The sequence below is a fragment of the Epinephelus moara genome, chromosome 18 (assembly GCF_006386435.1).
Source record: "Epinephelus moara isolate mb chromosome 18, YSFRI_EMoa_1.0, whole genome shotgun sequence".
Classification (NCBI taxonomy): domain Eukaryota; kingdom Metazoa; phylum Chordata; class Actinopteri; order Perciformes; family Serranidae; genus Epinephelus; species Epinephelus moara.
In genome coordinates this window covers 12085203-12101255 of record NC_065523.1, presented here as the reverse complement: position 1 = coordinate 12101255, position 16053 = coordinate 12085203, and the positions used below count along the sequence as shown (strand labels likewise).

The 16053-nt window shown below is 38.9% G+C and overlaps 1 protein-coding gene across 1 annotated transcript in view; it reads right to left on the bottom strand.

Annotated features, from left to right (window-relative positions):
• Positions 1-4195: 4195 nt before the first annotated feature.
• The window catches only part of LOC126405120 (myosin-8-like), a 19532-nt gene continuing 7674 nt past the window's right edge, over positions 4196-16053 (bottom strand). The window contains exons 20-39 of the mRNA XM_050068676.1: positions 15407-15543; positions 14549-14804; positions 13626-13868; positions 13206-13382; positions 12881-13026; positions 12167-12257; positions 11683-12072; positions 11468-11594; positions 11264-11382; positions 9653-9849; positions 9388-9571; positions 9136-9301; positions 8926-9050; positions 8534-8842; positions 8243-8446; positions 6755-6880; positions 6473-6643; positions 6285-6389; positions 6085-6180; positions 4196-5990 (exon numbers count right to left, since the gene is read on the bottom strand). Of these exons, the coding sequence (XP_049924633.1) occupies positions 5847-5990; positions 6085-6180; positions 6285-6389; positions 6473-6643; positions 6755-6880; positions 8243-8446; positions 8534-8842; positions 8926-9050; positions 9136-9301; positions 9388-9571; positions 9653-9849; positions 11264-11382; positions 11468-11594; positions 11683-12072; positions 12167-12257; positions 12881-13026; positions 13206-13382; positions 13626-13868; positions 14549-14804; positions 15407-15543 (3513 nt within the window). The 3' untranslated portion in view covers positions 4196-5846. The remainder of the gene's footprint in view (positions 5991-6084; positions 6181-6284; positions 6390-6472; positions 6644-6754; positions 6881-8242; positions 8447-8533; positions 8843-8925; positions 9051-9135; positions 9302-9387; positions 9572-9652; positions 9850-11263; positions 11383-11467; positions 11595-11682; positions 12073-12166; positions 12258-12880; positions 13027-13205; positions 13383-13625; positions 13869-14548; positions 14805-15406; positions 15544-16053) is intronic.

Here is a 16053-nt window from a genome sequence, read left to right as displayed (position 1 = left end):
CTGCTTAATCACTGTGTTTAGTGCGATGATGTTAATTTAGAGACAGAAATGTGTCATTGTATGTTTTTATGGGTGTGAAACATATGTAACTCAGTGTCTCCATTATGCATCATGACCTTCATGTTTATCCTGGACTCAAGGACCACCTGCTCATTCACCTCCAGAACACCTTGCTTGGATTAACTGGATTAAACTCCAGACAGATGTCAGTACAATGTCGACATTACTTTCTTGGAATGTGTCATGAGAAAATTTACTTTTTGTCCAATGCATATATCAGATTGTTTCTCATTGGGAAATTAAACTGAAACTGTCTTCAGGTTGTTATTCTGCAATGCATGCATATTCTGAATATGTGTCCTTCCTATAACTGTCTAATGATAAATAATTTAATTCCTAGGATCTCAAGGTTAAGTACTACAGCTTTCCCTGACACAACTCGTAACTCTTAATCTGAAAGGGAGCTTGACTTTCTACAGGTGGACACACAGGTGCACATCGCAAACGGTATCTACACCTGGATCCAGCCAGTTCATAGATTACATTACAGAAACAAGCAATAAGGCCAAGGATTGCTCCAAAACTGTTTTAAAGTGTCCCATTTATTCCATCTTTTCCATAAATTTACCCACCTTTAGGCTTAAATGGTGGCTGGTAAAAGCTGTCAGTTTTATCTTACAAAAAGCACAGTTGCTGCGATTAACTTAATTCTAACAGCATCACACACATTATCCATAGAAACTTAGCAAATGAATTCTGCAGCTTAATTCACCTCTATTTATTGTGTTAATGCACTAATAGTAATAGTAATTTGCTTCTACCATCATAGAAATATGGCAATTAAATAAAAGAAATAGTGGAGCGTCATCAGCAAAAAAATTACATACAAAAATATTATTAATGTGGCTTTGTTGGAACTAGTACAGGGAGAACAGAAATGGCTCAAAAATTGAACCCTGTGGCACACCACCAATTGAAAAAATCAGATGAATAAACAATCATCTACAGAGACAATAATTTTAGATAAATAATATTTTTTATGTTTTTGGACAAGAACTAAATCCTGGTGGAATATAGGCTACATACTTTACTACAATGCTACTTTACTCTGCTGTGTTTGAATTTAAAAGGTGGGCCTAATTGTTGATAATGAAACAATAACTCATATGTCTGCAACGTATCCCATGCCACATGTTCCATGCCAAGGTTAGTAAAAGTCAGCCACCTTGAGGGAAGTTGTCTGGTTTGTCTGCTTTGTTTACAAGTTAACACGTAACGGTGTCGGGTGTTGCATAAATACATGGCAACAGCTTTGTTACTACATTTAGAATAATCATGGAAGAGCATCTGTAACTTGAGCTCTCATCAGCTTAGGGGGAGTAGTGCGCGGGAGCAAGTGTGAACAGCAGGTTGTCATCTTGAAAATACATTAAATCATCTCTTAATATCCAGCAGTAAAGCAGAGGACATGTTGGCTCTATAAAAGAAGAAATCACACCTAGGCCTATAGGAGAGTAAATGACATCATATGAGCCTACTGTGTTTTTTACCGACTGGTTAAAATCAGGTCAGTTTTTTTGTCTGATATGATGGACAAGAAGTTTTTTCTTGACTTTATATTAATTCAAGACTTGAAGAGATCTGCACTATTTGCCTTTAGGAATACAGATCATAACATAAGAGGTTTCAATAAATATTTTGGTATTTTGGTATCTTTTTAGTGGAGAGTTTTCATGAATTTGTGTCAATGCATTTTTTAAATTTTCCAATTACATTTGAAATAATGATAAATGAGATGTTGCTGATCTTTTCTACATTCTGATTTTTTGTCTAAATTTGCTGACTTCTCCATGACTGTAATGTTTTGAATAGCTGATTTCGTCTTTGTCACATTAGGAAACTACCAATCTCTGAACCCATGTGGTCTGACAATGATAAGCCTTAGCTGGTAATGGCTAATATTTGGGGGTTTCAGTGTAGCCAGTGGCTATCTGGGCCAAAACTTCCTCTTCTGTGTGCCTGTCATTTCAGCTAATCTCTATAAACAGAAATGGTCTTATTTGAGTGCTGCTAAGTTTTTAAAAAAGCCAATAAAATGTTGGCATAAAGCTAGCTTGTCATCCGACGATTGAGATGGGTTACAGGACTGTATTACAGCCAATGGGTTCCACCTCTTTTGTTCTACACATAGACTGGTAACCTGCAGGCAACCAAACCCTGCTCAGACATCAATGGTCAAAACTACTCAGACTACAAACAGAAACCAGAATGCTTTTGATTCCAAAATCTCCTACTGTTGCCTACATATATCTGCATACATATCCATTTACAAAGCTTTTGAAACTACAAAACTGAACTTTTGTTGAAGTCAACTCTGTAACAGTTTGTAAAACCTTAATTATATGACCTTTAGACTTACTTGTTATAATTGTCACAGACCCTTAAATAAAGCCTAAAAAGCAACTTAAATGGCGCATAGACAACACCATATCTACAAACAATACATTCTTGTTTCTTGCTCTGTTGTCCATTTCAGTGAATGCTAGTTTGCTTCATCTTTGATAGAATACATTTAAATATGATTTAAGTGTAGTTTAACATGAAATCACATTAATTCCACCAAAGTTATTGGCTACAGAGATGGCAGTTAGTGCTAATCTGATAGCTAGGCTAGTTATCTGACGACTGTTTTTTGGTTCCTTATTCATTATGACCAAATTAAGATACTGCCTAATTAATGTGGTATAAAAACAACTTAATTACTAAAATGCTGGAGCATCAAAAATATTATATCAGTTACAGGAAACAGCAAAACCTAGTTCTAGCAATTTTTTAATGTTTTTTTTTTATTTATTAAAAAAACAACTTTATATTTCAAATAAACTTTTAAATGCTAAAACAGATGTCAAAAACTTAGATTGGTCTAAACTCACTTTTGACAGAATGTGTAGTTGCTCCATTTTGGCCTTTTAGGACAGTATAATTTCTCATCTTGTTCGTATAATATGTTCTCTGTATAAATCTGCATACTGTTATATTTGCAGTATTAATAATTCTGCCACCAAAAATGTTTCCACTGTGGGTGAATAACTGAAAATGTTGTCGAGTCGGTGGACAGTGTTTGTCCCTTCTTGACCACAACCTGTCAGCTCCTCAAGTACCTCCCGTCCTCCTCTTTGTACTTTGTCTTTACTTGGAGGTTACCTTCAGTTCTACGTAAGCCTCCCCTGCTGAAAGTCACACATTCACAGCAGTAACTCTAACCCTGCTTCACAGGGATTTCTACAAATGTCATGAACATACCAGCTGCTGCTGATCACTGCACCGCTGACAGGAGGAAAAAAGGTGGATTTTAATGGGGTCCATTTTAACTCCCAGGGTTTTCTAAAATGCCAAAATGTCAGGCCTGTGTTATTCTAGTTTTTAATCTTGGTTTTCAGCTGAAGCTGTGAGGCGATGCTAATGTGATTTTTACACTTGAATAGGTGAGTGACTGCAGTGTTACTGACCAGATTTCATTATGAGCTCTGTGCAACAGTTTTTTGGTTAAAATCCACAGTGTGGTTGTAGCATGCTGGTTAATATATTTATTTTTCTCCATTTTAGCGATAGTGACTGTTCTGTCTTTATTTTCATAATTAACAACATATTTATAAATGTTATACCATCTGTTAATAAAGTATGCATTTTATTAGCAACCATATCAGATTTCAGTTTGTGAAATAGTGGTAGTTGTACAATCTCGAATGCCTGCTTTTTCTTCTTGTTGTTGGTTTAAAAAGGTACTTCAGGATGTAAATGTGGGTGAAAAAATAAAACAACTTCAGATTTTTTTTTGGTTCAAGTAACTAAACAATACTTAGGAAATAGGCTAATGTTGAACATGGATAAAGTGTCTCCATCTTTTGGTGATCTATCTTTATTGCAGGTACCAAGACAAGACTAATGGTGAGTTATTTATTTACAGACTAGTAAGTAAGAAATAGTCAAAATTGGAGATACAATTTTATTCTCTTTCTCTTTCACACACAAAACTGTTTTTTTTTTCTTTTAGAGAATGTCACTGAATATTTTTGTTCTTTTATTGAATAAAGGCAGAATGAGTAGGGTTTTCTGTAAAAACAATGTATGTGTAGCTTTGGGATGATTTCTTTTTCTATTTTTATTATTATTATTATTATTATTATTATTATATTATTTCGCAGTGCTTGATAGGCAGAAAGGTATTTTCCTGTGTCTTGGTAAGAATGAGGTTTTAGTTCAGGTCAGTGCATAAATAACTGTAGAGTAGACACTATTCCCGGAACGTGTTGAGCCGACACTGTTTTCTTTGCTCCGTCTCCATTGATCCCAGGCTTAGCAACACAGAATGGTGACCAGATGCTGTATATATGCAGGAAACATTGTTTGTTTATAATCATTCTACAACTCTGCCTCAAGTCTTTACTCAACCCTAGATGATCTTTACATAGACATAGACGGGGATAAAGCTGGTGGCAAAGTTGGTCTGTCAGTCAGTCCACCACTTTGGTAAAGACTGAGATATCTCAACAACTATTGGATGCACTGTCATGAAATTTTGTTGACATATTCATGTTCCCCAGTGGATGATTCCTACTGGCTTGGTGATACTCTGACTTTTCCTGTAGCACCACAATGAGATTGACACTTCTGGATTTGAGTAAAATGTCTTCACATGTATTGGATGGATTGTCATGAAATTTGTTGCAGACATTCATGTTCCTCAGAGGATGAATCCAAATGACTTTGGTGATCCCTTAACTTCAAGTGCCACCAGTAGATTAAAGTTTTAATCTGTTCAATACTTTGGTTCATGACTAAATATCTGCCAAGTTAATGACATTTCCAAGAGACAGAAAGAAAGAAAAATGTACAAAAATTGAAGAACTAGAGAACAACATATGCAGACTGTTAGTTCCTAGTGGGGACCAACATCTAAAACCCTGGATCCTACATTTCCCATAATGCAACTGCCCTTTCAAAGCTGTAGTTCACAACTTTTTTAAAATAACTTTAGTTATATTTGCTCAAACTGTCACTTTATTCACACATAAGTACATGAGACAGATAAAATCATGTTACTCTGCCTCCTTGTAGTGCCTCTAATGGCATTTGCTGGAATCCACCACCCATGAACGAAAGCGATCAGTCAGAGTCAAGGGGTCTCTAATGCAGCTGTCAATCATGTCAATCGTTGCTCCTGAACTGCGTCAAACTCTCAAAGGCAGCACTGATAAAATTTTAATCAAGATTCAGTTGCTGCATTGCCTATTTCTCACCTCAGGTGTTCAAAAACATATTTTAGTGTACGGTTTAGATGTAACATGAGAATGAGTTTGTGGCCCGGCTGCCATGTTGGAAACAGTCAAGCCAAAACGAAACCATTCACAGGCCTGATTTTTTCACAGATTATCTGTCTCATGCACTACTGTCTGGATATACTGATAGTTTCAGCAAATATGATAAAAAGTTGTTTTTATAAAGGTTACCGATTACAGCTTTAATGTAATAAATATGATGTCATTCATCACATCACCTTATATGACATTTTTCGCTTATTGGAAGGTGAGTTTATTACTTTTTTACCATGATTTGTACAACTGTCACCCAGTGATCAAATAATGCTGAAACTAAAGCCACAGCTTACTGTCCAAAGAAAAACATGCATCTCCAAATTTGGTGATTTGAGTTTTTGGGATAAATTGTAGTGTTCCTTTATACTGTAGGTTGTGAAAAATTCTTCTTCTAAAGCTAAATAAACCATTTTAAAACCTATTGGACTGTCTGGAAAATGCACTGTCACAAAGCTGATACAGCGTAGACTTCTATTCCCCTTTACCAACAATATCGCGGCTCTTTGCTCGTAATTTATTCAACTGGGATTCTGCGATATCAGCTCGTTCCTCAGCTTCCTCCAGTTCGTGTTGCACCTTCCGAGCTTTAGCCAAATGGATGCTGGTTTGTTCCTCCTGAGTGTCACAGAAGACAATATAAGAAAGGAGGGTGTTCTTTAGGTACACATCAAGCTTACATTTCACACAGTATTTATGCAATTTTACTCACCGCCTCCTCACACTGCCGCTTATATGCTTTCACTTTCAGTTGCAGTTTATCGACCAAATCCTGAAGTCGTGCCACGCTCTTCTTTTCCTCCTCACTCTAAAACATTCAAGGCATTACTCTCACATCTCATTTTTGCATATTCAAGTAGTCGAATTTCATCTAGTGAAACTCACAGTTATATAACGGGATGTACCTCTTACCTGATAAGTGAGCTCTTTAATTTTCCTCTCATATTTCCGCACACCTTTCATGGCCTCCCCGCTGCGTTTCTGTTCTGATTCTAATTCATTTTCCAGCTCACGGACCTTAAAAATACAGTTAGTTTAAATCACTTTTTATTCCATTTTTCTCTCCACAGAATGGCTCTGTCCCTTTTTTTGACTCATACCCTGGCTTCCAGTTTCTGAAGCTCTTTCTTCCCTCCCTTCAGAGCCAGCTGCTCGGCCTCATCCAGACGCTGCTGCAGGTCTTTCACTGTCACCTCCAGGTTCTTCTTCATCCTCTCCAGGTGAGCGCTGGTGTCCTGTTCTTTCTTCAGCTCCTCAGCCATCATGGCAGCCTGTATGCAAATGTGGGCTCACCGTGAAATTTAATCTGCACGACCTCATTGAAATGACTCTCTGAGGTAAATTGGATAAAATGCGGGTGGGGGGGGGGGGGGGAGACTTACATCCATGATGGCTTTTTTGGCCTTCTCATCTGCATTCCTCGCCTCCTGGACGGTGTCCTCCATCTCTGACTGCAGCTGAATTAAATCAGACTCCATCTTCTTTTTAGTGTTTACGAGGCTGGAGTTCTGTTGATTAGACAATATTTAGATATGACACATTAATCAGAAATGGTTTAAGTACACAGATTCCATTTAGAGGACCCTATAGTGACAATATTGTCTCAACTGCTGTTTAAAGGGGAACAACACCTAAAAATAGAATACCAATGTATCATTTCCATGGCCTGGGGAAGTTCAGTTTATGCTACTGTAGTGTTCTCAGTTCTGAAACAGAAAATGTACCCATATACTCAGAACATTCCTCCTGGAGCTGTCAGTGTCATCTAGAACATTGTCTATGAACACACGTCTATGGAGCAGCTCCAGATTTTATACCCTCTGACATCACAAACTTGAGTTTTAGCACTCCTGTGTTTGGATTTGGGAGAGAGCTGTTCATGTTTAATACTATTTTTGGACTGTCTCAGAACATTCAGCGATAACATATGAATTTTTGGAAATGGGAGTAGTTCCCCCATTAATGGGTGTGAAGACTGAATTTTTGATACCCCCTATAGTTTCCTGTAATACCTAAAGAAAAAGTGTAATAATCCACATTTAATCAGGGAAATATCTTGGTTATTATGTGATTATTATAATGTTGTAGGGTAACCCATTTCTATGTTTGCTCATGAATCATATCCTGGTGTCAGATATTAAATTACTACTTACAGTTTTAGTTTAAGTCCCCTTAATTATTGATATGATGATAAGATGGTTTTAATTTAGTTACTTACCTATTTAATTTAGTTTGAATTACTTATTTGTATTTTAAATGCCTCTGTAGAGCACATTGCTCAACCCTGTCTTTAAATGTGCTCTATTAATAAACTGAATAATTGAGTGGAAATTAGCTTTTATTTCATTTGTGACACATTTTCTCATCCAGTTTTGTTTTCCCATGTCTTTTCCTGTCCCGTGGCATTCAACATTCAAAATCAACACATCTGGACATAAATGGTTTTCACTGGACAGGAAGGGGATGAACTGTAATCTGAAAAGTAACTAAAGTTGTTAGACAAATTTAGTGGAGTAAAAAGTACATTATTTTCCTATAAGATGTAGTGAAGTGGAAATAATTGAGATACAAGTACGTCATATCTGTACTTAAGTACGGTACTTGAGTAAATGTACATTACTTTACATTCCACAACTGCTCCTGCTTTATCATGCCTTGTCCTATCCTGCATTACCTGTCCCTTACATGCCCTTTACTGTTGTGTTGTGTTATGTAATGTCCTGTTTCAGGATATCCTGCTTGTACTGTCCAGCCTGTTCAGTCTTGACCTGATGTGTCTTGTCCTGTTTTCCATTTCCTTTGACGCTTTTTCCTGTCTTGTCCCTTCTCGTTCTGTCCTCCTCTATCCATCCTGTATACTGTCTCCTTACCTGAGAGTGCAGCAGCTGAATCCTCTCACTGACTTCGATCAGTTCCTGCTCGGCCAGCTTGCGGCCTCTCTCCGATTGCTCCAGCGCCGCTTTGATCTCCTCGTTCTCAGCCATCATCAGGTTGTTGCGGCGCTCTGTGATAGCTAGTTGTTCCCTAAAGTCCTCCTGACAGTGCAATGCTTCATCCAGATGAACCTGAGCATCCTGGGAGAGAAGGAAAAGGCTTGGAGATCAAAACAGATTGGTCTAGCATTTCATGTAAACATTTCTAATGCCAGCGCTCTAACAAACCTTTAACTGAGCCTGAAGGTTCCTGGTTTGTTTGGTGGCCTCGGCTGCTTGGCGGTTAGCATGACCAAGCTGGATCTCCATCTCATTCAGATCTCCCTCCATCTTCTTCTTCATCCGGACGGCATCGTTCCTGCTACGTGTCTCGGTGTCCAGCGTGTTCTGCAGAGTGTCCACAGTTCTCTGGTAGTTCCTCTTGAGCTGGTCGATTTCTTCGTCTTTCTCCGCCACCCTTCTGTCTACTTCTGACCTGATCTGATTCAGCTCCAGTTGCAGGTGCAGGATTTTGGCCTCCTCGTGTTCCAGGGAAGACTACAGAGACGGGATTGATAATGATTTTGTGGTAATTTAAATGAAAATGGTGCTATCATGTCATTCAAGGACAGAACACGAACCTCAACTTCCTCAAGAGCCGCCTGGATGTCTCGCTTCTCCTGCTCAGCTTGCTTTGCAGCTTTCTCCAGCTCATGGATAGTTTTTGCAGATTGTCCAATTTGATCTGTGATTTCTGTAATTTCCTCTGAGAATGTAAAGAAAAACATTATCTCCATGGATCAAAAACAAACACCACCAAATGGCTCATATGTTGGCAGCAGAAGCCTTACGCTGAAGGTTTTTGTTCTCTCTTTTCATGGTCTCCAGATGATCCAGAGCCTCTTCGTACGAGTTTTTCATCTTGAAGAGTTCTGTACTGAGCACTCTAGCCTCTTTTTGGGAAACTTCCAGGTCTGACTGACTCTCCTCATATTTCTGTTTCCATTCAGCCAGGATCTAATAGAAGAGGGAATGTGTGATCAGTGCAGCCTCCAGAGGATGCAGATGAAGGCATGTTTCTGAAGAGCAGGAAACAAACATACCTTATCAAAGTTCCTCTGTTTCTTGTCCAAGGTGGCATTGGCTGCATTTGACCTTTCCAGCTCAACCATGAGATCCTCCACCTCCGCCTGCAGCCTCTGCTTGGTTTTCTCCAGAGATGCACATTTGACATTTGCTGCTTCTGTCATTTCCTCAGACTCCTGCAGCCGCTGGGCCAGCCTCTTCCTTTGAACCAAACATGAATTGTGTTAAAAGTGCAAGAAACCCACCAGCAGTGGCTCGAAAAATCTGCTGCACAGTTCTTACTTCGCCTCCTCAAGCTCCTCGGTGCGTTGGATGGCATCTGTCTCATATTTTGTTCTCCACTGAGCCACCTCGCTGTTGGCTTTGGACAGGCAGCGCTGCAGCTCAGCTTTGGCCTCCTGCTCCTCCTCGTACTGCTCTCTCAGCAGCTCACAGTCGTGACGAGATGACTGCAAACTGTGAGCCAGGGCATTTTTTGCCTTTAAACAAAGAAGGAAACAACAGGGGTTTACTGCCTGGATTAAAACCGCCTGAGTGAGATGCTAAGATGTAGATAAGGGTTCCCACTAGATTTAATAACCAACAGTGAGGAGCAATGTTTTTACAACTGGGTCACTGCTTTGTTTCCAAGCGTACGAGCATGCTGGCAATGAAACACATAATCCTGCCACCTTTTAGACGCTATTCCCTTGATTGTTAGTCGGTGCCAGGAAGTATAGCATGCCGCCAACAAAAGCAAAACAGAAGAAAGGCTGGTTAACAAGGATAAAAAAAACTGAGCATTTTAAAATATTCAGAAAAAAACAGCTCAGCAGATGTTTTATGTTTTATCCATTCAGCATTTATGTTTATATTTTTTCTAACCTCACAAACACACATTACATTCTGGTGATAAATATTGCTGCATCTAATTATCATTGTCATTATTTATCAATTTGCTGATATTTTTCTTGATTAATCATTTAGTCTATAAGACATTAGAGAAAAGCTAAAATGGCTTTTACATTTCTTTAAGCTCAATGTGATGTCTTTAAATTGCTTGTATTATCCAACCATAGACCGTAAAGATGGACGATAAGACAGCTCGCCAAAAACGATGCCAAAACATTTCAATCGCCCCCTGGTGGCCGCTGCAGTATCTGTCATAAACCCCGCCCCCTCTGTGTTAGCGGATGGGACATGGGTCAAAATACAAAATCAAAGTACACCTCAAATAAATTTTTCTGTCACTTTAGGTAGTTGTTATCACGCTGATGTTTGTTCATTCATTCATTCAAGTGTTCATTTTGATTATGGTTTTAACTTGTTATTTGATGCTATTAAAAAGGGTCTTGTATCATGATTGACAGCTTTGTGTGCCAATTGATGTGCTTGCGATTAATGTCGCTGCTCTCGATTGGTCGAACGACTGGAACTCAATACCACGGAGATGAATGAGGTCACCAGCAGAAGATGGCAGCGGTTTATCCAGCATATTTTAGCTTAATATTTGTACAGTGGGAGGAAATGGAGACGTGTCATCCATCTTAAGTCATTGTGTCTAGACAAGTTAAAAATTCTGATCTTCCCTGAAACCACTGTTGCAAATAATGATCATTTTGAGGAAGCTAGAGCCAGAGAGTGTTCGGCAAGTTTGCTAAAAAAAAAAAAAAATGACTAAAACAATTAATCAATTATCAAGAAATAGTTTACAGATCAATTTTCTGTCAACTAACTAATTAATTGACTTATCATTGCAGCTCTATTCAACCTGCCTTTTTCAAAAAGGCTTCTTTTAGTATCCTGTGACATGACAAACTAAAGCTGCCACTCTGCAGAGTTCTCTCATGTAGGTTTAACTCATTGTTGTGACTGTAACAGTGTGTATTTCAGACACAATTGTGTCTTTCAGACCTTCATTTCTTCGTCCAAAAGTCTCTTCAACTCTTCGATTTGTTGACTCCCCACAGTTTTGACTCTGCTCAGCTGGGACAGGGTGATCTCTTTCTCCTCCAGCAGACGTGTCAGCTCACCTGTTAAGGATAAAGAGGATAAAACTAACTTTATCTGTCCATCTTAATTGCTCTTTAGTACCTTTTTAATAAATTAGAAATGTACCATTTTCTGTTTGTTGACGAGCACAGAGTGTAGTGTAATCACTCAGAGACCTCTGGGCTTCATCTGCTTTGGTTTTATATTCATTCATTTGGTCCTCAAGGTTCCTGAACATTTTCTCCAGATTAGCCTGAAATATTGATCATCAGTTATCACAATCAAAAGATAAGCTAAGATAAGAAAATATGATTCGACATTCTTCTCTGCAGACCTTTTACCTTGCTTTTCAGAACACACTCCGTGTTGCTCGCCATGTCGTCGACTTCCATCTTCAGCTCACTTTTCTCTTTTTCCAGTTTCTGTTTGACTCTCTGAAGGTTGTCTATCTGATCACTGAGCTCGGCGACACTGTCAGCCTGTTTCTTGCGTAGAGTGGCGGCGATGGATTCGTGCTGCAGGGTGGACTCTTCCAGGTCTCGACGCAGCCTCTGAAACTCAGCCTCGCGCTTCTTGTTCAGCTCGGCCTGAGCAGCGGTGGCTCCTCCGGCCTCCTCCAGCTTCTCGCTGATCTCATCCAGCTCTCTGGACAGATCACACCTCTGCTTCTCCACTTTGGCTCGAGCCGAGCGCTCAGCCTCGATTCCCTCTTCTAGCTCTTCAGTGCGAGCCTACAGTAATATTGTATTAACTTCTAAAAATGGGGGTTCTTAGGATACTGAAGAAAATGCATTGAAATAGGACTATTATTTTTATAAATCATACCTGAAGCTCTTTGATCTTCTTTTGCAGTTGACTATTTAGGACTTGCTCATCTTCAATTTTGCACTGCAGGCTGCTGATTTCAAAGTCCTTTCTAAAAAAAAGAGTGAATTTTTCAGCAGAAAACATTTACTCTGTTATTTATTTTTTACATTTAAAGGGCTAAGCTTTCTTGCAAGAGCACTGATACCACTCTCATGTTTGTAGCTGGAGTCAGCAGCTGTTAGCTTAGCTTAGCACAAAGACTGGAAAGAGGGGAAAACAGCTAGCCTGACTTCTTGCCGAGTCCGTCATGTAACCCTCTGTGAAATGAAGAATTTAGATTTTTGCTTTTCAGTTTTCAGAAGGATTTCCAAAACAAGATATAAGGTGTTACTCAGTGAGCTTTATGTGTGTTGGAGGGCAAACTTTGTTACTGTTGGATAGAGCCAGGCTAGCTGTGCTAAAGCTAAGCTAACCAGCTGCGGTTTTATATTTACTGTACAGACATGAGGGTGAAATCAATCTTCTCATCTAACTCTCAGCCAGAAAGCTAGACTATAACCCTCATTTGCTTAAATCTCCGGTGGTAATTAAACCTATTTGGATTCGCTTTGTGTTTTAGGATGAAGGGGTAGTCTGGACCTCCTCTTTATAAAAAAGTGTCATGAGATAACTTTTGTTGTGATTTGGTGGTATATAAATAAAATGTACTTGAATAATCAAAGAACAACTTACTTTTTCAGTCTCTCCTCCATTTGCTGTCTTTCATTCTCCAGGTCCATGATGGTTTCCTGGGACAGCTTCAGATCCCCCTCCAGTTTTCTTTTGGATCTCTCCAAGTCTGCATGGACCTTCTTCTCCTGCTCCAGTGAGCCCTCCAGCTGCAGGAGACATGCAACCACTACATCAGCCAGTAAACCATGGAAACTAAAACAGGGACATTGTGCATGTTTGTGTGTGGTGGCTACTTATTATGAGACATATCTCACAAAAGAGTCTTCAGATCAAATTACCTTGACGATCCAATTAAAAGAGAATTATATTCCCGTTCCAGACTTACATCATCAACCTGTTGCTCCAGCTTGATTTTGATCTTCATTAGAGAGTTCACTTTATCCTCCTCAGCCTGGAGGTCATCTAAGGTCTGCTGGTGCACTTCCTGCAAAGCTCTGATCTCCTTGGAGGACTTCAGCAATTTTTCCTCAAGAGTAGTGAGCTCCTCGACCAAGTTCTTAACCTGAGGAGAAACACATTACAAGCAAGTTAATATACTGTAAGGTACTTGTGCTTTACTTGTGTATTTCCATTTTATGCAACTTTATACTTCTACTATACAGGTCAGAGGCAAATACTGTATTCACTACATCTGACAGCTTCAGCTTACGCATTTTTGTGTAAGTATAACGCAGTACATTTACTTGTATCGGAGTATTTTCACAGTATGGTATTACCACTGCAATCATCAAATCATCAGTGACACCTTATTTTCTGTGGCATATTTCTCCTTCTCCACTTTGGCGATGGTGAGTTCGAGGTCATCGATGTCTCTTTTGAGCTCCGTACATTCGTCCTCCAGCTTCCTCTTCTTTGCAGTGATTTCGGCATTGATCTCCTCCTCTTCCTCCATCCTCTCTGAGAACTCTTTGACTTTGGCCTCCAGGTGGATCTTGCTTTTTATCAGGCCTTCACACCTCTCCTCGGCATCGCACAGGTTCTCCCTCTCCTGAGAAGCAGGGGCACACACAATGGTGCATTATAACAATGTAACAATGGAGTAAAAGTGAACTGTTTAACTAGAGCATGGTTATTGTTCTTGTTAATTTCATTCTTTTTAAATGTTTCTCAGTTGTAGTTACAGCATCATTATTAATATTATTATTATCATAAATAGTTCCATAAAATTAGATCCATGCAGTTATTTTGAATAAATATCTGCATGTTTTGAGTACTCTGTGTATTTTCTATTTTTAGTACTCCTTTTAATTTTTTTGTTGGTTTAGAATATTGTGTATATTTTAAATTGGACCCAGAGTATAAATCCTAATGACTTTAATGATCCCCTGAGATTTTTTTTTAGACTCTGAGTCATTTTTCTTTTTTAAAGACATCTACGTCTTGTTTCTCTTCATCTCATTTTGTTTACTCTGTCTGCTGTTTTTTTATTTTGTCTGTTGTTTGTTTGTTTTATTGCATATTGCTATATATTCTACTTTTACTTGGTTGAATTTTGCCCCTGCTGTGTCCACTTTCCCAGCAGGGATCGATGAGTTCCTCTTATCTTACATTACTATTGATTATGCACTTGCTAAATTTAAGAAGAAGAAAAACAGGTCTTTTCTCTCCTGATCTCTTTATCCAACAGGGTGAAATCAATACAAACAGACCACTTTGTTGTTTACGTACTGCTTGGATTTGAAGGTAGAGGTCATTCTTCTCCTGGACGAGCATCACCATTCTCTCCTCCACCTCCTTCCTCCTGGCCTCCGACTTTGCCAACTCCTCTTTGAGTCGTGCAAACTCCTCTTTCATGTTCTGCATCTCCTTCTCAGCCTCGGCACTCCGTAACAGAGGCTTAATCTTGAAGAAGAGCCTCATCCAAGGCCAGTTCTTAACATTCATGAAGGAGCGGATGTTGTACTGGATGATGAAAATTGACTCTCTGCGGGGTGGAAAAGCAAAACAATAAAGATCCCTGAGTGTGGTGAAGATCAGGAAAACAACAAATGAAAGACAGACAGGAATACAAACAGAGGATTTTAAGATGTGTATGTTGTTAACTGTCCTCCATCTTTGTGTGTTACTAACATTCACTATTTAGCACAAAAAACAAAGTGCAGCTGAGGCTAACGGGCATGTAATTCATTTTGCAGGACTTTAGTTATAAAAGTGTTGGAAAAATCAAAAATTTGACCTGCTGGTGCCACTAGGTGAAAAGTCAGAGAATCACCACAATCAAGTAGCATTCATCCTGATGGGATCAGAAATGTCTGTACACAATTCCATAAAAAGTCCATCCAATAGTTGCTGAGATATTTCAGTCTGGACTGAAGTGGTGGACCAGTGATAGCATGCCTAAAAATATCTGCTATCAACCATTAAATTAAATAAATATGAAACACAAATTATAGGATAAATTCTATTTTATTACTGTGAAGTGTCCCAGTTCTAAAGTGGCCTGAATTTCCCTGAACCCGAAATTTCAACATGTATTCATTTCAGTAAAGTCACAAGTATGTGAATGAAGCTGATCTCTCATCAGACCTTTTCTTCATCATCTCCTTGAGCCTGAGCCTGGTGACATAACCTCTGGACACAGCCTGGATCCGAGTCATCAGCACCGCCAGTCGTTCATCCCTCATCTCCTCCAGGAGACCCAGCAGGCCGGCTTTGAAAAACACCTGTATGTTGTGACGATACAACATTTAAATGGAAATTAATTCAGTATCCATATGTAGGACAGATTGAGCACTATTTCCGAACTATTTCCTGATGGTTTTACAATAAAATACTGTAGTCTGTGCCAAAATCCAGCCATTACTTTACTGAAAAGGTCAAACTGATGCAGTTCTTTAAGGTGGTTCAGTAGCTGATGCATGGAGGACCAATGAGCCTTGAATTAATTACATAAACTTACATATCATTATGGATCTTTTAAGTAAAAGTAGCATTCCCACAGTGTAGAAATACTCTGTTATAAGTAAAAGTACAAAAGTATTAACATCAAAATATACTTGAAGAACAAAAAGTTGAAGTGCTCATTATGCAGAATGGCTCATAGGAGAATAATATACATTATATCACACAATCTTATCTTACTATATAATGACGAAAACTCTGTCTGTGTGTGTCCATGTCTCTGTTCCACGTTTTTCTCCTCACTGACTTGGTCAATCCATGTGAAATTTGGC